Source organism: Melitaea cinxia, chromosome 20 (genome assembly GCF_905220565.1).
Source record: "Melitaea cinxia chromosome 20, ilMelCinx1.1, whole genome shotgun sequence".
Taxonomy (NCBI): domain Eukaryota; kingdom Metazoa; phylum Arthropoda; class Insecta; order Lepidoptera; family Nymphalidae; genus Melitaea; species Melitaea cinxia.
The window spans coordinates 10,402,268-10,423,764 of NC_059413.1; the positions used below are offsets into that span (position 1 = coordinate 10,402,268).

The 21,497-nt window shown below is 33.3% G+C and overlaps 1 protein-coding gene across 1 annotated transcript; it reads right to left on the reverse strand.

The window, feature by feature from the left end:
- Nucleotides 1-139: 139 nt before the first annotated feature.
- Nucleotides 140-19,547, reverse strand: LOC123663353 (alpha-tocopherol transfer protein-like). Its single transcript, XM_045598044.1, has 8 exons — nucleotides 19,372-19,547; nucleotides 12,839-12,996; nucleotides 12,395-12,557; nucleotides 7,197-7,255; nucleotides 3,607-3,803; nucleotides 1,546-1,656; nucleotides 1,095-1,197; nucleotides 140-888 (listed from the first exon to the last, which is right to left on the reverse strand). Exons 2-8 carry the CDS (start codon nucleotides 12,990-12,992, stop codon nucleotides 737-739), a joined length of 939 nt encoding a protein of 312 aa, XP_045454000.1. The 5' UTR covers nucleotides 12,993-12,996; nucleotides 19,372-19,547; the 3' UTR covers nucleotides 140-736.
- Nucleotides 19,548-21,497: the final 1,950 nt, after the last annotated feature.

Consider the following 21,497-nt stretch of genomic DNA (forward strand, 5'->3'; position numbering starts at 1 on the left):
CTTTTGATATCGAATTAAATATAAATAAAAATATAATAAAAATATAATAAAAATTAAATAAAATAGCGTAAAATTATTTATAAAATCATTGCTGTAAAACGGGTTATTGCAGTTTTAAGGCACTATTTAAAAATGTAGATATGTCAAATTATCTTTTAATATTTGTGATTTTAAAATGTATCTGGCACAGGTATTTATTCGTTGAATATAAAATCACACTATTTTACACAAAAAAATATTTTTTACTCCTTAAACTAAAATCTAAATATTGTATAGTAATCCAGAAAAAGTAAAATATATATGAGGTATATATTTGAATACGTAAGTTATCCGATATGATTTTCCATATTTGTATTCTTTAAACATTTTAATATAAAAAAATGTGCTAGCATATATTCGCTTAAAGAGAGCTAAAAACTTCATCATATCGAAATTAGTATGTAACAATCACCAATTACAACGAACATCTAAAACTAAGTAACACTAATTGTAAAAATCATCACACATTAAAATTCCCTTATAATTAAAATTTGTTATTCTGTACTTTTCAAGTATTGAATTAAGGGGGAGCAGGACAACTGATTTGTAATAATAGCGATAAAAATAATTATCACATACGAGAAAGCGAGATGCAATAACTTTTGTGTGTTGTAATTACTAGATCAAGGGTTTGTCAGGGGATACTGACAAAACCAGGAGTAACACTAAACGTTATAAAGTTTTTAAAGTTTGAATATCAGTCAATGGCTAGCTGCCTGAATGAACCGTCGATTCCGAATAGCTCATCGTAGTTGGTAGGTTTTCCTGGTCGAAGGCTTTCGTTGGCTATCAGCGCATCTTGACGTTTGAACCAATCTCTGTAGTCAATAAGTTTCTGGCTCCATTTTTCTGCAAAAAGTATATTAGTTAGCAAGTCAAGTATATATTAAAGTACTAAACTATAATACTAAATATATCTTTTTAATACTTAAAAATGTTATATTAAGATACAACTTTGTTAGTAATATACTCTACTTCACACCTCCAATTGGCAGAGAATTATATTAAAATAAAAAACTTATAGAGTGTTAAGAAGGTGCCAAAAATCCTTTTACCTTGAAGCTCATCCATGGTGCCACATTGGCCTCCGTATTCCTGTGGCAGCATTTCTCGAGGCACATACTTATAGAGATCTTTCAATTCTTTGTGGATGAAGATCTGTAATCGAGTGAATATATATTTTGAAATATAATTGACACAAATATAAACATAGGTACCGTTATGTTTAAAATCTATTGAAGAATATTACAATGTCGTGATTTAAGAATATCTCCTAGAACATATTTGTACATCATAATAACAATATCTAGCTAGAGGTACGTCTTCGTAATATTTACACATATATAACTCTTATAATTGAATTGGAAAGAGAGAGAAGTAAGAACATTTGTAACCGAAATTAATTTTTTGGCCAAACATACAAACGAGACATGAATAATTGTCACGTCATGTCAACAATGAAGCAGCTTAGTTTAAAAAATGTAGCCAAACACATGTAATTCTTACCCGTTTCCTTATCTTCTCTTTAAGAAATGGTTTTACTAAGCTTAAGAATCGTTCAACAATTGCTGAAGTATTTATAATATGCACTTCCTTTAGTTTCACTGGGTATGCTTCCTGGAATATAAGTATACAGATCATATTGTAGTTAACTGTTTTGTCATACAGTCTAAATGGGTAAATGGGATTCAGATTACACAATAACTGGCTTTTCATAATATTTAGAGAATTTTTTTAGCACAAATATACATTGGTTGGGTTAGGTTAGGTTAGTTACGCAAGTGTCCGGGTCTCGTGCTACGCCGACGACACCCTAGTCGTGGCTAAAGGAAGGGACCTCGTGGAAGTAATGCGGTTGGCCACGGCTGGCGCAACACTTGTGGTCGGCCGTATACGAGCCCTGGGGCTGGAAGTCGCCCTGACGAAGACCGAGGCCCTACTGTTCCATGGGCCTCGAGGGGGACCCCGTCCAGGTACGCGGGTGACTGTGGATGGGGTTTCGGTCCGGGTGGGGACCCAGATGAGGTACCTGGGTCTCACCCTGGACGGGAGGTGGGCATTTGGGGCTCATTTTGCAGAGCTAGCCCCAAGAGTCGTGAAAGCCGCCGCCTCACTGGGAAGGCTGCTGCCGAACGTGGGTGGTCCGAGTGCCCATTGCCGTCGGCTGTACTCCGGGGTCATCCGGAGTATGGCCATGTACGGGGCACCCATCTGGGCGGACGCCCTCGGTCGCGCCAACAAAATCCAGCTGCGACGGCCGCAGCGGGTCATCGCGACGAGGGCGATACGCGGTTACCGGACGGTGTCCTGGACGGCGGCGTGCGTGCTGGCCGGCGATCCCCCCTGGGAACTGCAGGCGGAGATCCTCGCCGGAGATTCCGGGGGGAGTCTCCTACGTGGGAGGAGCTCGCACGCATGCAGAGGCTGGCGCAGGACACCCTGTTGCGGCGGTGGACGGAGGACTTGGCTTCGCCAGTCCCCGGGCAGTGGACGGTGGACGCAGTGAAGCCGGTCCTCCGGAAGTGGGTGAGGCGGCGGTTCGGGCCGCTGACCTTCCGACTGGTGCAGGTGCTTTCCGGACATGGGTGCTTCGGTAAGTACCTGCACCAAATCGCGAGACGGGAGGCGACTCCAGCCTGCCACGAGTGTGGAGCGCCAGAAGATACGGCGCTCCACACGCTGGAGGCGTGCGCCACTTGGGAACCGCAGCGGCGTACGCTTTCAGCGGCTATCGGACGGGATCTCTCGCTGCCGAGTGTCGTAAAGGCCATGCTTGACAACGAGAGATCGTGGCAGGCGGTGGTCTCCTTCTGCGAAGAGGTAATGACGCAGAAGGAGACCGCGGAGCAGGCCAGAGAGGAAGACGCCTCTGCTGGCCCACTCCGGCGCAGACGTACGGGGGCAAGAAGAAGGCGGTTTGCCCACCTCCTCCCCCCCTCGTAATAGTGGGGTCGGCGGCCGATAGTCGGGGGACTTCGGCCGGCCGGACGACACGACCCCATACGTCTGGGGGTGGCCTTGTTGTGAGCGAGGCCACCCCACCATCATGCCGGGGCCCGGAAGCTTTGTCCGGGCCTACCGCTGAGGCGAGGTGGCGAATGCTAGCGCGACCCCTCTCGCCCCACCCAGGCGGATGGCTGCTAGCACGTGGTGGTTTTTAGTCAGTAGGAGTCTGACATAACCCTCTGGCGCCCCCGCGCTGGAGGGTATCCATGATGGATTTTCCCCACGTAAAAAAAAAAAAAAGGTTAGGTTAGTTAACCATAATTTCTTCAATTCTTCTTCGATGACGAGCTAACTTCTGGGTGTAGGTTTTTTGTGACGGTGTTGTGACGGTGTGTGCGCGCATCGTAAGAATTTACTCTTATGATTTTTTTCTAACGAACCATAAGAAGTACAACTTCAATAATACACGGAAAAAAAGTAAAAATTATTAAAATTATTTTTACGTATACATTAATTAAGATTTTCAAAACTTTTAATATTGTAGATATTCGTAATTATTGTTTCCATTGCAAAATATCACAGAATTTTTTTTCTATCAATCGCACTAAATATTAATCTCACCTGGACACAGATCATAAATTTCTTGATAGTGGACGGTGACACCTTTCCAAGAAGACTTGCACCGAGCACGGCTGCATCCAGAACGTAGATGTCACCAGCTACGCCTACTGTTTCTTCCACGAGTCTGACGTCACCGATCATGAGAGCTAGTTTCAGGGCATCGATGATTTGCTGGGAGTCAAGATTTAGGTGTAAACCTGAAATTTTTAAGCAGCCTTGAAATCTTCAGTATGATTAAGACTTAACTGTGTGTTGTGTGTCTGGCTGTGTGTGTGTGTGTGTGTGTGTGTGTGTGTGTGTGTGTGCTCTAGTACGATTAAATTTTATTAAACAAAGACATCAGCCATAGAGTTGCCCCCGAGTTCACCTAATTCTTTTTTATATGATACGGACGGATGACGGAGAGATTGTTGGTTCATAAAATTGAAGAGTTTAATAAGGTTTAGTTACCTACGCCAAGCAGGATATTTAATTTAAGATTTGTATTGTTTATGAGTTATAGGTTTTTAAAGGTATTACTTTGTTTGTGATTAAGATTTTTTTTTCTAGTCAATAAAACGTCACGTAGAAAATAATGCTTAAATAAATAATACTATATAAAAACTAGCTGTGCCTGCGACTTCGTCCGCGTGGAATTTAACAAAAAAGTTATTGTTCAGTTCGCAGAGTAATAAAATAAATAAATTTTTAAAATTAAAGTAGCCTAAGTTACTCCATGTTATATCAGCTATCTGCCAGTGAAAGTCCCGTCAGAATCGGTCCAGCCGCTTCAGAGATTAGCCGGAACAGATAGACAGACAGGCAGACAAAAATTGTAAAAAATGTTATTTTGGTATTTGTATCATGTAGAAATCCATATGCATTTAGTAAAAAGCGGTTATATTACAAACAGACATTCCAATTTTATTTATTTGTATAGATAAATAATTCATTTATTTTTTTAATATTGTTAAAGAAAAAAAGTTAATAAATGAAGAAAAAATGAAGTAACAGGATGTAAATATTTCAACGCCTACATAATTATTTATACAACATAAAAAATCCATCATTTTACGCCACTGCTTCTAACTGAACAGTTTTGAAATAAAAATACAATAGAAAGCATCCAAGATAAAATAAAATAAACTCTAACACGTGTTTAGAAAGATTTATGTATTATGTTTACAGTAAATATCGTTTACAGTTCTAAGTACGATGAATCTGTTATGCAAATTATGTTGGTTTTGTATTATGATGTTATAATAATACCAGAAGAGAAACCGTTTAGAAGTGGTGTTTGTATTGTTTTTTTTTTTTGTTATTTCTGAATACTCTAATTTAAATGACAGAGATATAATTTCAAAATAGTAAAGCAGAATTTTCATCTTATGAAATGTCATGATGAGTTTGCGAAAAAGTCATAAACTTAAATCAAAGCGCGACGATAAATAGTATAAGAACTATCCAAAAGGATCCACGTTTCACGTTTCGGCATAATACTTGTGGTTTGTACAATATATCGTACATGTAATTGTCATCACACAGTAAAACAGTAAAGTTAATTAACTCAGTTCTATTTACTAAGATGACTGACAAAATTCTTATATATGCGGTAATTCCCCTATTAATTAAAGTTTAAAAAAGGAAGCTTAAAAACTTATATTAAATAATTTTAAAATTAAAATTAAATAATTATCAAAATTAAATTTTAAATAACACGAACACGTAACATCTATAATATCATTTATCACTAAATTCCAACAAAACGAGAAAACTTAAAAAACACGTACAATGTTCTAAAACGTGTGAATTAAATGTTTACATTAAGCCCGCAAGATTTATACCATTTGTGGCTAAGAAATTATTCTACCGTCAATCTTCAATGTTGATCCCATGCATAAGACGTGAGCTGATAGCAAATATACCTATTACTAAAGTAAACTACATAAGGAAATATAACAAGACCGTGTATATTTTCTTTGTTATGTATGCTTATGTACGTAAATGTATTATTATTCAAGATGTATTTTCAAGATATTTTTATTTAATACTAGCTTCTGCCCGTGACTTCGTCCACGTGGAATAGTTACTTTGGGCTAACGCTAACTTTAATAAATAATTTGCGAAACTTTAACTGTTTACGCAGCGCACGCAGCGGAAGCTTTCAAAAGGAAAAAATCCCGATTTTGAAACATTCTTTATTGATGCTCCGCTGCTATTGGTTTTAGCGTGATGATATATAGCCTATAGCCTTCCTTGATAAATGGACTATCTAACATTTAAAGAATTTTTTTTAAATCGGACCAGTAGTTCTTGAGATTAGCGCGTTCAAACAAACATTCAAACAAACAAACTCTTCAGCTTTATAATATTAGTATAGACTAGCTGATTCGACGAACTTCGAATATACATACTTTTTTATTTTATTTCATAAAAATCGTGTACTGATATCAAAGAGAACAAAAAAATTATCCAAATTTGGTGCAGTCGTTCAAAAGTTAAGTCGGCTGTTCGGAAACTTACAACGTCCAATATAAAAAATGAACAAAAATCCCTACTTGTAAGAAGTTTACAGTTCGCTAGCATTGCATTTATTTACTTACTAGCGACCCCGGCTTCGCACGGGTGCAGTGCTTTTACTAAATATACTACAGAATGTCTTTATTTATAGTGTGAAGCTAGCTTATAGCATGGTTATAAGATTACACGTTGTTACAGAGTGCATTGAAGAAATAAAGGTTCACTGCTTGTTCCTGGTAGGTGATAGCGTGATAATATGTAGCCTATATGTTGACTCGGCTTCTTAATAATATTCCTGCCAAATTTGAAGTAAATCCATGCAGTACTTTTTGAGTTTATCCCGGACATACATACAGACAAACAGACAAAAATTCTAAAAACTATATTTTTGGCTTCGGTATCGATTGTAGATCACACCCCAAGTATTCTTTAAAAAAAAAATTCAATGTACAGTTTTGACTTTCCTACCATTTTATTATATGTATAGATTTAAATAACATACTGAAATGCTATTAACGAAATACCAAAAGATACTACTAGGAATGGCTATATGTACGGAAATCATATGTTCATTTATACGTCCTCATGTAGCGGAAACGGTCTTTTCAAGACTTTTGCCACACAATAAGGTAGGTTAGTAGGTTGGTTAGGTTACTGCTATGACCGCTTATACAAATATGGTACGGAATACTTTGTGTGGGAGACAGAAGGCGTAGGAATCGTATGTTTTTAAATGGGTTAAACCTTGTTCTTTTTTAATATTGAGTTGTACGATAATCATTTTTAAAAGAAATCATTAATTTCTGATAGTTATAGATTCTTCTGGTTTTTTAATATTTATTATTATCAACAATAAGTATAAGGAAAATTTAGGACAAGAATGTAGGTGCTATTCTTTTTGTATTAGATAGTATAATTTAGTTGATAAATTTAAAAATACTCTTACGGCAAATTAAAGCCTTTTTAACCACGAATATGCCTCCGAGTAATATGTAACCTAAATTTTTTGCAGTCAATTTTTTGTAAAGTTGAGACCAAAAATCAAGTTGTGAAAGTTTTGGACAAGGACATTTAATACTAAAAATTCTTACCGCGGCATATTGTGACTCGTCTACCTTTCGGCGTCACACCTGGTAATGCAGGCCCTTGTCTGAAAAGATACCAAATACATTAGTTACATAATACGAATAAAACGGATTCCCTTATAACAAGTAACAGACCTTCAACACAGTAAGATGAAATCTCCTGTCGTACCTTGTTCTAGAAACATACAACACATGCCAATATAAACTTTTATAAAATAACAATATCAGCATGAGTTATATAAATATTTGGCGCGAATGTGGATTGAATTTCACCTTCGAAACATTTAATTTTACCACCGCTGAGCCATCTTTACACAATCATATTAATTAAATATTAATAGTCTATTTATTTAAACGTCCAGACCTTTAAATAAATAAAGTGAACGAAATAATTTTACAATCTAGTTTCTGTTTATTGGAAAAGAAATTTATACCAATAAAATGTAATAATATTTTTATCAAGTACTGGCAGTATGTACCTGCGCGCGTTGCTACGCTCTTTTATTTTTTTATTTTTTTTTTAGGTCTTACCAACTCAGAAAATTTTGTGGACTCATGCATAATATTTTTCTGAAAATCATGACATGCTCAAATGCATAGTTTACGGTTTTATTAAGTACATACAGACAAACGTTTATTTTTATATACATAGATGGTTCAGAAACTAAAGTCACTTAGATATCAATTGGTCTAAACACATGTATTAGCCTACCGGAGCAACAGTCTACCGTACGTGTATTAAATACATTTGTTTTATTTATTAATTTATACTACTATCAGACTGCTACACAGATGATAAAGTGTTAGTCAAACATTGGTATCTTATCGATACGGAATACAAAACCACGTGTGGTTTATGCTTATGTCACACATTTAGAGGCCAAACGAGGATGATCGCATAGATTTAATGATCGTACGAGACGAGTTTTATTAAAACTAACCCACCCACGCGGTTTTTCTAGCATTCTTTATTAGTTCTTTAATAGTAACCTTTCTTCAATGGTTACTGTTTAGCTTGTATGGATTTATAGACTAAGTTACGATTAAGTAAGTATATAAACTGTTACGCTTTTGTCTTATTAAAATCATGTTAGTATTTTTTTTTTAATTTGTGGGATTATATGACTTCTCAGTCGTAGACAAAAAAAGTTAAAATGGTACTGCTTCGCCTACAATATAACAATTACAGTGGGTAGATATCACTAACTTTAAAAAAAGAATTTGTAACAGTATTGTTTCTATGTTTATTCATCTATATTTACTAATATAGTTTAAATAGCGGATAACGAAATATTACATAACCTTAGTAAATACAAAGTATTGTAAGAAAATCAATAAATAATAGTGTTTATTATCAAACAAAAAATTATTACCTCATTGTATGTACATAGACAAGTATACTACGAAACCTATTATTAGCGGTAGCTCAAAACCTATTTGTCAGATTTCGCATAAATTAATTGGACGACACGACTTTTGAATTACAAAAGAAGCATCCAAATCGGCACACCCAGCCTTTTTAGGATTTTCAATGCAAAAATTTATTTCGAAGATGGCAAAAGTAGAATACTGCATTAAAACAAATATAAAAAAACCGGTGTGCTTTAGATCATACAACTGAAGTTAAACAAACTTAACGTAACGTACGTACGTGCTCTCTCTTTCTATCTTTACTAACTTATATTTCCTTCTCAGCCTCCGTTGTGTGGCTATGGTACTAAAGAATATAGCCAGAGCCCCCTCTCTTCCCGTGGGTGTCGTTAGAGGCGACTACGGGATAACACAGTTCCACTACTACCTTGGAACTTAAAAAAGCCGACCGATGGCGGGATAACCATCCAACTGCTGGCTTTGAAATACACAGGTCGAAGACGGGCAGCAGCGTCTTCGGTGCGATAAAGCCAGCCCTGTGGTCACCAACCTGCCTGCCTAGCATGGTGACTATGGGCAACACATAAGTTGACGCCATTTTTGGCGGGAACTTGTGGATGCCTATGTCCAGCAGTGGACTGCGATAGGCTGAAGTGATGTAAATACATAGGCGAGTGATGTTACGTCTTAAATATTATCTGAAAAAGTAACAAATAGTGATCAATGCTATTGTTATTTTGTTTTTGTATTTACTATCGAATGCATCATAGAAATATTAATATAGAGAACTAATGCCATTTGAAGAGTTTGCGTATACAATATTGCTAAGTAAGATGTTACGCAGTCAATGCGCAAACGCGTGCCCTTGAACATCAAGCCTCGGCTAAGAGAACGCTATTTAAATTTGATCTTTATCATATATTAATTTAAGTTTTTTTTTAGTTTGTCAATATGTAACGATTTTTCGTTTTGAAATCGTCGTAAAATATATTTTATTATACGGACATAGAAACAATTTTGCAATATTAAATTGATTAATGTATTCAACGAATATTGAGGTCAATATTGGACGCTGCCAAAAAAATTTTATCGTCTGAAATTTGATTTTAGTTTTAAAAGTACTTCTATTTTTTTTAAATCTTTATGTTATTCTAGAAAAAAAATCTCTTCTAAAGTTATGGGATTTTTCTTGTTATATTTAACTATTTATTAATTTTATAACTATCCGTAATGCTTAATAGAATTTCATTAGCGGAAACAAGCTATCGACATACGCTTAATATAAAATAAACGACACACATTGAATGATCTTTACCTTAAGAATGCCTAATGCCTATTTATAGAAAACAAACACGAGCAATAATGTTCAACTAATATCAGATACCTTTTATAATGAATCAACTTTTTCGGACTTTATCACAACACTAATCTTATGAGCAGAGTCTTAAGAAGTCAGTGAGGCAAAACACTGACTTTGGCAATTCCTATTGGAGTCCAATTATAAAAGAAGAAGAAGAACCTTTTTGGATTTTATGGTGGTTTATTAGATTTTTACAGGAGTCCTTCCGTGACAATGGTTGCTGTAAAGTATCCGAAACGTTGGGCATGTAAGTAACCCAATAAACCGCGATAAAATCCGAAAAAGATGTTTCATTATAATAAGTGGAATTCGCGTAAACATTGAAAAAACAATATCAGATACCTAACAATTTTTCTTGTTTGATAAAAACAAAAACAGAATAACCTAATCGAAACATATTAATTTTACCACTTTTATGTTTTCTGATTAATTTTGTTTTAACACTAGTGTAGTATGGTGTTTTATTGGTTAAAACAACTTTTCTAAATAAATTGCATTATTCTGACAAAACAATTTCTTATTGATTGCTATAATTAGGAATTGGCATGAATTAATTACATATATAGTAATTTAAATTATTATAGTAAATACATATTCAGTCATTGGTACATTTTACCGACATGTTTTTGATAAACTTTACTTGAGGATACATTAAAACTTACTTAGATAAAATACGAAATCTACAATTAAAAATATTAAAAATTATAATACCCAAAAAAGTTAAAAATCAATTGTACAATGAAAACAACCTAAATGGAATATTTAAATATTGTAAAATATTACCTGTGCATACGAAATTTCAGATGCTATTATTAATGGAACAATTTCACAAAAAGGAATTTCAAATTAAAATTAACCATAAAATCACAACAAGAACAATTACACAAAACAAACTCGCTACACCTAAAGTTCGTAACTATTACGGTAAACGCACAAATAGATATTTGATACCCACTTTAATTAACCAAATACCCAGAACTGTACTTTTCGATATTACAAAAGATAATTACAAATACAAATTTAAAAAATATTTCTGTGAACAACTGCAAAAAAAATGAGAAATATTAAAAAACTCAAATTTAATAAATGGATATATCTATGTATGAATAATATGTATTTTATTGCTATCTGTTTTTGAACAATTAATAAATAGAAGTAAAATATATATGAATATAGTAACTAATTTACCATAACAACCTGTATACTGCTAGCTATTTCTGAGCAAATAAAAACAAATTAACTATCTCGCTTACACCCGTATGTTTTTTGTAATCGTTTTTGTGACCATACCGTCGACGATAGTATTGTTTAATGAATAAAAACGAAACTATTTTTAATAAGTAGGGTAGACGTAAAACTTTGTTTAGCAAAAATTATCTAAGCGTAGTATAAATATGTTTTTTTGTAACCACTGTAGATTGTAAATGTTGTAGCAATATATTACAAGTCTTATGTAAAATGTGAGAGACTGTTACTTGCGGACAAGCTTATGGGCTTTGCAAGTAAATATAATTTGATGTATGCTTTTCTTAATGTTACAAATAAATAAATAAAAATAAATAAAATAAATATATTATAATTTTTTAAATTACTTTAAGATAAAGAGTTTGGTAGTTTTATAATGTGATTCTTTGCACAACTGCATTTTACGCAATGTAACAAATCGGTTACTTGCAAATGTCAGTGGTTATTGGCGAACATTATTACGTGTAATCCATCTTCTACCTCTCTAATAACACATAATTCTACAGTAATATCGTACTGTTCGTTGTTGGGTTATGGGTGTGGAAAAAGTTGATATGCATATAGTATCGAAAATTTGTGGATTTGAACAAACCGGTGGAAACGTACACTTTAGGCACAGTATTCGCTGGGTTAAAAATTAAAATAAAATGGTCGATTATTAAAAAGGTTCTAGGTTGATCACGATATTTAACGTAGAAAAATCAACGAAATAAAGCTTGTTCAAAGATATGTATGTATTTCTATTCGATCTATGAGGATTCTCAGAATTGAAATAAGAGATAGAAAGTCAATTTGTTGATCAAGTTTATGTGACTATTCACGAATATTTACGATAAACCATATTTTGTAATTTATGCCTCCGGTCGTAACTTTTCTCTCATACTATAGGCAAAAGTCAATAAAGAAATTCTATCAAAGAGATAAAAATCATCATCATCATCATTTCAGCCTATTGCAGTCCACTGCTGAACATAGGCCTCCACGCATTCGTGCCAAAACTAGCGTGAACTCATGTGTGTTGTCCATAGTCACCACGTTGGTCAGGCGGGTTGGTGACCACAAGACTGACTTTGTAGCACCGAAGACGCTGCTGCCCATCTTCGGCCTGTGTATTTCAAAGCTAGCAGTTGCATGGTTATCCCGCCATCGGTCGACTTTTTAAGTTCCAGATGATAGTGGTACTGTGTTATTCCTTAGTCGCCTCGCAGAACGAGATAAAAATACTTACAATTTATCCTTAAGAATCTCTCTTAAGGCTGGGCTGGTCGCATCTCTGTTAGTGAAGAATTCGGGGCAAGCCGCCCTCATTGTGAAGTACATGTCCAGTTTACGTTTGCACTTTTCTAAAGAGAAACTGCTTCCTCGGAGAAAGGTCATCAATGGATTATCCTCTGTAAAATATATGAAATGTTACTTATATATTTAAAAAATTAGTACACTTTGTAAATTAGCGCACTTATCACACTTTTGCGCTTCGGACATGATATTATGCAAAAAATACTCAATTATATTCAACAATAGCTATGCAAAAACTGATGTACTCGGTAGCATAGCATAGAAGAAATTCTGGAACACTTTTTATTCGTTAGTTCGCATTTATATTTAAAAATATATTTGATTAGCTGTGGAATATTTATTGTCTAAATAAATATCAGGAATAATAATAGCATACCCCATTCATTAGGTAGATGGGGTTCTTTTCTGAGCCATTCCTTGATGGCTGCAAGATCTTGGTCTCTGGTGTTGATGTCTTCATTTAGTTCAATTCTGATCTCCTTCGACTGTTCCGGTGTCGGATGTACTAGTAACTCTGATTTTATCTTCATTTTACTGTAATTAAAGAAATAACACTGATTATTTGTGGAAGTTGAAGATTAATAGATGATTAAAATATCATCTTCCGTGCAGAAACTATTAAACTTGAAAATACTTGCTATGTTTCTGCCTATCGTAGGACATAGAAGTCCTTAAAAGTTCCCCAAGTAGTAAAAATACTCGATTAGGACTAAACTAATCAAAGCTGTGCAGCATTAAAAAAAGCGGAAGACTGAATCCGACACAATAATATACATTTCTAAATATAAGTCGCTTCTTAAGAAATGAATTTCAAAAAAATAAAAATACGGTTTGTAAACATTATGTATACATTATATATATGTTCATCGTGAATAAATATCGATTACTTAAAGTGATTACTATGTCAACTGTTCGTATATAAGTACTAATGCAAATACATATATCATTGCGCAATTTATCTTGTCTTAAATACTAACAAGTTTTAGGCTTAAGGCTTAACTCATGTCGTTCAGAATAAGACTACATTCTCGCTGTTCAGCTTTTACGAAGGAAGATAAATATTAGCTTAGCTATTTCGCACAAACTTTGAAAGCAAAGGCAAAGACATTTTAAAAATTGTTAGGAATATAAAAAGGCAGTACAATTTGTAAATAGATACGCACAACAGACAGACTACAGAATTTGCAATACTCATCGAAAACAATCTAAATATAACAAATATAGCACAAACACATATTTTACTTTTTATATCTTTTCATATACTTATTTTATATGCATAATGCAGGTGCTCTGCCTTACCAAAGCAAAACTGTTAATACAACAATATTAATTATTATACATTGTTATCGTGCAGTTTACATACAGATTAGATAATCGTCAAGTCGATAAATAATATGATTATTTATTTATTTATTTTTGCGATAGTGTGTGTAGAAGTCCGAAAACATAAAATTGACAGAAGGAAAAACATTTAAGGGATCTCAAAGCTGGTTTTATAAAACTAAATTTTCATCAATAATCTAAAACTAATGTTTACTCTTTAGTTGAAACAATTATGCACTTTTTAAAGATTGGAATTAATTTTGTTGAATTAAAAATGCAATCACATTTAGCAGTGATTCCTTATATCTAGTCTTTTGTCTATATTTTTAACCGACTTCAATTCGACCGTATATATTATTATGTATATTCGGGGATAGCTTCGTCGTTTATAAACCGATTTTGATAATTCTTTTTTTGTTGGAAAGGAGGTATTCCAAGGATGGTACTATGATAAGGAAACCAAGATCTGATAGTGGGATCCTAGAGAAATCTAGGGGAACCCTCGAACATCGTAGTGACGACTAGTGCATTTGTTTATTTTTTTCGTCTACTTACGTTGTATTACTTGTCGGTATAATTGAAGTCGGTTTTTTTCGTTTGCGAGCAAACACAAAAATTATGCATTATTTTAATTGAAATTAAAATTAAATTTTTGTTGGAATTGGAATTTGAATTGAATTGTTAAACTAAAAAAGGCAACCACACTTAGCAGTGATTCCTTATACTTTTTTTTTGTCTATTATTTCTCTACTTTTTTTAACGTACAGTTTCCTTTTCAACTTATTATTTTTCACGAAAGGAACGTTGACCTTAGTCACCGCACGTAATTCTCACGTAGAACTAATAAAGATTAATAAAAATCGTCCGTTGCCCAATAATTGCGACAACTTTGTATTAGATCAAAGGATTGTAGTGTGACATTGGCCTTATTAATAACTCTGTGGTCACTAGGTCAACTTTGTCATTAAAAAAATAAGAAATGTCGTAAACTTTTTCTGATATTATAAATACGAAAGGTGCTAAGTGTGTTGCGAGTAAAATGGTTATTTAATTTTAAACAAATTATGTGCGTAAGTTAATTACTTGAAAAGCTGGGTGACTTAGATATTTTGATTTATTTATATTTTTTTTATGTAAAGAAAAAAGTATTGGTTACGTTAATTTCTCTGCTTAGCTCATGGATGGGCCATCAAAAGTATGATATTTTTCCGAATATTTACATATGTAAAATGCTTCGTAGCTACTTAGTTTAGGAATAGTAATAACGTTGTGATAAAAATGTTAAAAGATTGCAAATTGATATTACTTTGGATAAAAATAGGTTTTTTTTCTATTTTGACAGTTGAAGCTTTGTGGATTAACTGTGAATAGAATTATAATTATTTAATTCCTTTTCATTTTTCTTTTCGAAGCTTGTTAGCTTTAATTTTTTTATGAGGATATTTTTATTTCAAATTAAAAGAAAAACCAAATATCGAATTGAGGTTAAAATGTATGTAATTCGTCTTATTAGCAATATTTGAGAAATGATAAATCAATCTTGTAGTTTGGTATTGTCATTTAGGTATATCTCATACTCATGTTAACTCTTTATGTAAACTTTTTACTTACACACGTACATAATCATGACTATTTTTGACAAAGAGGTGTACTTTTATAAAGGTTTTAATAATAACAAGAAAAATCTTTATATTAATAACTAGCTGACTGATTATTTGTAATTTTTTATTATTATATTTTTTAGTAAATATCGTGGTTACGTTTGTCGTCTTCGGTTTACAAGGATTAACTTTATATTTATTAGTTTATTTATATATTATTATATATTTTTATTATACGTGAAGCAAAACTTTGTACCCCTTTTTACAAAAATTCTTGGACGAGTATGCTATTTTTCTTAAATCATGCATAAAAATATATTGAATCAATGAAAAAAAAAAAAACATTACCATGTATTTGACACACACATGCATATATTGTTGATTGCTATTTTGTTGATTGTCTAAGTCTGTAGTAAAATTTGAAAAATAAAAAAAAAGATTCTTTATTTTCGTTATTTTTTGGTTTCTTTTAATTTCAATTTTTAATTTGGTCGCATTTCGACCTCTGGGCGACCACTAGTTTTGTTAACTAGGTATAGTTCTTTTCTAATTCAAAAAAAACCGACCCACAGACGATGACAATAAACTAGGATGTACCTACTCGTCGATCAATAAAGTTATTATTTATAAAATAAAAAACATTAACATATAACACTAGTAAATGATTTAGCACGTGTAATACACATAAACACGATTTATGATTTAAATAACAATTAAGCATAGGTAGTGAAGCAATATTTATATCATGAAATGCTTATTTCGTTTCTAATAACAATGAGGTTAATATCTTAATGTTTATAATAAATTTAGTTAAAAAAATGGAACAGTGATCAATATAATATGCGGGAGCAGGCACGCGGGTTGTCTAGACTTAAATACATCGCCTAGACCGAAATGGGGTTAATGCACTTAACTGTGTCTGTTGCAACTTGCACCAAGAAAGTACCGTTTTTGAACTGCAAAACTTTATACAATTAAGTTTTTAATTTGTAGGTCAAGATTATTTATGAGTAATTGAGTATATTTCTTCTCATTTTTCACGACATCCACGGGCTCTAAATAGTCCAATTCTCTTTTTCAACATTAAAATAAAATTAAAATTAATTTTTTACGCTTATCCTACAGGCGATTTAATAGGTAAAAGACTATATATTTTTTATTACCTAGTAAAGCTAGGACGTGGTGCGAAGCTGACGGTGTTTACCTACCTGTTACAATGTACTAATGTTTATACTTATGATTTTATTAATATATTATGAGCGTATATGTTCTATAGTTAAATTTTCATATCTTATTTTAAATCCATAGGTATATAATTCGATTGCACATTTAAATGATTGCCATAACTATATTTCACTGTGTGGCAAAACACATGAATTCACGCCATAACGTCTAGCGCGAACTTGGAGAGGCCTTTGTCCAGCAGTGGACTGCGATAGGGTGAAGAGAGTATGGAGAAATATCATCTTTTTAAATTTATTGATACAATATGTATACATATCATAACAAGTTAACAACAGAGTAACAATCATAAATGTTTAAATTCGGACATGTCTCAGAAAACAACGCAGATGAAATCTCAAAGAATGTCAATTAATAAAAACTTTGCTTGCACGAGATGAAATTAAAGACAATGACACCATTGTCTTTAATTTCATCTCGTGTGTGTGAGATGACACGTTTGAGAGGTTGAGAAATGGTTGTTTGGACATGTTTCTGTTACTAAACGTTGCGATATTAACCTTTTGTTTGTATGTCAACAAATTTAACAACCTCTCCGGTATAGTGGTGCGTCTAGTCGCTTAAAGCACCGGTTTTTTTTAAATATATCACTAGGTTGGCAAACAAGCGTACGGCTCACCTGATGGTAAGAGATTACCGTAGCTTATAGACGCCTGCAACACCAGAAGCATCGCAAGCGCGTTGCCGACCAAATCCCCAATCCCCCCAGGAGCACTGGTCACCTTACTCACCAACAGGAACACAATACTGCTTGAAAACAGTATTATTTTGCTGTGATCTTCTGTAAGGTCGAGGTACTACCCCAGTCGGGCTGCTCCATATTTTGAGCAGGAAATTTCCCGCTGCCCTACCTTAGTTAAGGTAACTGGTTTGAGGTTTCGATTCCCGCTCGGGATGGATGCTTGTATTTGTACAAATATTTCTTTCCGATTTGGATGTGTGTCCTTGTGGCTCTCCCCACCGTGCCTCAGAGACTAAGCCGTCGGTCCTAATTGTAATACCTATAGCGATCGTTACTTATATTAGGGAACATATTCGCCATCCCTCAGTGGAGCAGTATGGTGGATTAAGCTCCAATCCTTCTCCTACATGGAGAAAGGGTCCTATGCCAATCAGTAGGATGTTACAGGCTGAATCGTTGTATTTTAATCTTAAACTTAGCAAGTGATGTTTGTGATTTTCATTCTAGGTCCTTTAAAAGTCTAAAATAATTTGATGTACGGTAAGGTGATAACTACAAAAAAGTTTTTTTTTTTTTTTAATATTTTTATTGAATTTTTGTATAGCATTTTTTTTAAACAATTGTTGACGTTGGCGATTATCACAACATATTTGTTTCTTTCGGACAAAAATACGATATCTAGCGATACTGCGCTGATTCACTGCACAAAAATACGTAATCTTATATTCTACTCTTATCCAAACGTAAGGAAAATATAAAATTGTAGTTTTTAATACTTTTTCTATTTCGTATTTTTTGTAAATATTATACAAATGGTGTCTGTTTGCCCTTTCTGTATCCAAAATAAACACTATTAACTGACTGTAATGAAATTTTATATACAAACTAGCTGTGCACCGCGGTTTCACCCGCGTTAATTTGAGGAAAGTAGTTGCCTATAACCTTCATCACTATATCTCTATATCCTCTAATGATTGTCCCATAAAAATTCAACACAATTATCTAAACAAAAAGAATTTACTATCTAATTGACCAGGAAATACAGGCACCACGCGTGCCCAAAGAAATTTGTTCGTATACTGGAGCTAGTAAAAACCTGTATTCTTTAAGTAATTTCAAACACCTGTGTCTAAATTTTTTATTAGGTATAGCTTCCGCGCGCGACTTCGTCCGCGTGGAACATAAGCGCGCGCAATACTTGATCATTATTTTGCTGCGATGTTATTTTAAAACTGCGATGAATTTTTGAAATCGGACCAGTAGTTTCTGAGATTAGCGCGTTCAAACATACAAACAAACAAACAAACTCTTCAGCTTTATAATATTAGTATAGATGACTAGCCGTGGCCGCGACGAAAAAATATTGTTCAGTTCGCAGAGTTATAGAATAAATAAATTTCTAAAATAAAAGCAGCCTAAGTTACTCCTTATTACATCAGCTATCTACCAGTAAAAGTCCCGTCAAAATCTCTCCAACCGTTTCAGAGATTACCCAAAACATGACAGATAGATATATGGCGGTTGTAATATTATTTATTTGTAAAGTTATATTATATAATTGTATTTTTTAAAGAATTTTTAAGAAAAAATACAATTATAGTATTAACGCCATACATTAAATAACACATTTAAGCAATTTTAGGAAACTTAAATCAATATATTTTTTTGTCAATCGATTAACCTTTTGTTGTATTATGTTTTGTAAGTCCGGTTTATTTAATTGGTTTACAAATACCCATTTCTGACATCAGTTAAATTGGTGAATACGGATTTCGAAAACTCAAACAAAATTGAGTTAAATAGGTATAGTTTTTAGGATGTAGGTACCTATATATTTATCGATTTTTTATTGTTTTTAAGCACCTTTAATTTTATTAGAATAGGGGGTAGAACGATAAATTTATTCATATTTCCCATTTCTTTTGTCAGTTATAATTTTTTAAACTTATATTTATTAATCTAAAAAAATACTTAAAATTTTTAAATTAAAAAAATAAATTATTTATTTTAGTTGACTTAAAAATAGAAGGTTAAATTATAGTAAATATTAATATTACTCACGTGGTTCCAAGAATCACAGTTTTAAGATGACAAAAAAAAATGAATACAGCTCACATGCACGCAGCTCTAACCGCCAGCTATTACTGACCTCGCAACGCCTCTCTCTGGTTGAGAAATGTATTGGTATCGTAGTCGTAATGTATTCGTATCATAAGTCGTGCGACTTGAACTGATCATAAAACATCTCGCACGCGGTAACAATATAATATAGAATGGAATAATTTTGCTTTCTTTTTGACATGTTTGTATTAATGTTAACGATGATTAGAAAATGCAGTTATATGCAGAGATATTTATGGTTAGTAGATTAAATTATTTATTGATTACGGATTTTTTTTTTCTAAAATCAATAATTTATTTAGGTATATTTAAGAAATTGACAATTATAAAAATATATTTTAACATGATATCATAAAACTTGTTTATATATACTCTCAAGTAAGTCATTAAGTTCCATTTGAAAGTGTTTCAACAAACGTGTAATAAACGCACCTTCACATTTGTGCGATCACTAATACTTTGCTTATCTATCATATTATCTTGAATATGGCACTTCAAAAGTTTGGTCAAGTAAATGATATAGTATTGAATTCGTGTTCCAATACTGCATCTGAATGTTTGACAATGGTCAATAGAAGAATACAAGACTGGGTACTTTTTAATGAAGGTCAAAGAAGGGTAACTTAAACTTTGTGGGTATATCGTGTAGTTTAAATTGCTTTGATTTTATTACTTAATATATGTACTAATTGGGTTCTAGGGTTATAGGTCTATTTGGCATTTTAACAACCGCTCTGGTATAGTGGAGTAAGTAGTCGCCTAAAACACTGATGGTTTGCGGGTTCGATTTCTGCTCGGGATGGATATTTGTATTTGTAAAAATATTTCTTTCCGGTTTAGTTGTCTATCCCTCTGGGTCTCCCTACCGTGCCTCGGAGAGCACGTTAAGCCGTTGGCCCCGGTTGTTATCATGCATACCTGATAACGATCGTTACTCATATCATATCATATCGAACATATCCGCCATACAGCAGTGGAACAGCGTGGAGGATTAAGCTCCAATCTTCTACACGGAGAAAGAGGCCTTTGCCCAACAGTGGGATGTTATAGGCTTAATGAGTTGGCATTTTACTAAATCAATTGTCATACAATCAGTTTACGTCGGTCTGACTTTGATATCCATGATATTCTATTGAAATTTTAGGTCACTAATTGGAGTGGGGTCAGAAGGTTAATGATTAATGTCCACCAAAGTTATTTCGGAAAATCTGACATGAATTTCATTATAACTGTAAAAATAAGGTGGGGATAGGAAACGTACATCCTGATAGCTAGTAACAATATAGGGAAAACAAATAACTTGTCCGTGTTTTAATTATCAAAACAGTCTTTGAAAAAATTTTAAACTTTTATTTTTTTTACTTATTGGAGTTCTCTCTCCCTCATGTGTAAATAAAATAATCGAATAATCGGTCGGAAATTACATTCTCTTCCATGCTTGTTTCGTATTATGTGATATCCGTTGACCTAAATTTAAGATCGAAAAGCTTTAAATATTTGAAGAAAGGCATGTGTATACGATATAACGTACTATTACGATCGTTTCAAATTGGACTGTCGGCTTTGAGGTATATTTTTATATAATTATTATTATTGCTTATACAACAAAAAACTACTAAGGTTACAAACTGTACTATCGTACTCTACTTATAAATATTCATTATTTATTAATTGTCACAGACAATGTACGACTTCTCTTTTAATACTTGAAATATTAACAAAAATACAAAAAAAAAAATGTAGTAATATTTATACAATTCAAGTAATCTTTAACGCAAAATATTTAAGTAATGTTGTTTTAATTTAGATTTAATATTTCTACTTATTTGAAATATTTTTGTACAAATCTAAGAGTAGGTTGTTAATATGTCGTGGCACAACAGATGCAATTGTATGTAAGCTCACAATACATCTTGTTAGCTCTTTGTTTAAATGTCTTTTTTAAAAGTTGTATGTAAATGCACTTTAAACTTTTTTTAACGACGCCTTAACTCATTGACACAGTACTGGCTTATAGCTGTTGCACCAGTCTATCCCCGCACAAGTGTACATACATTGTTCGTGTG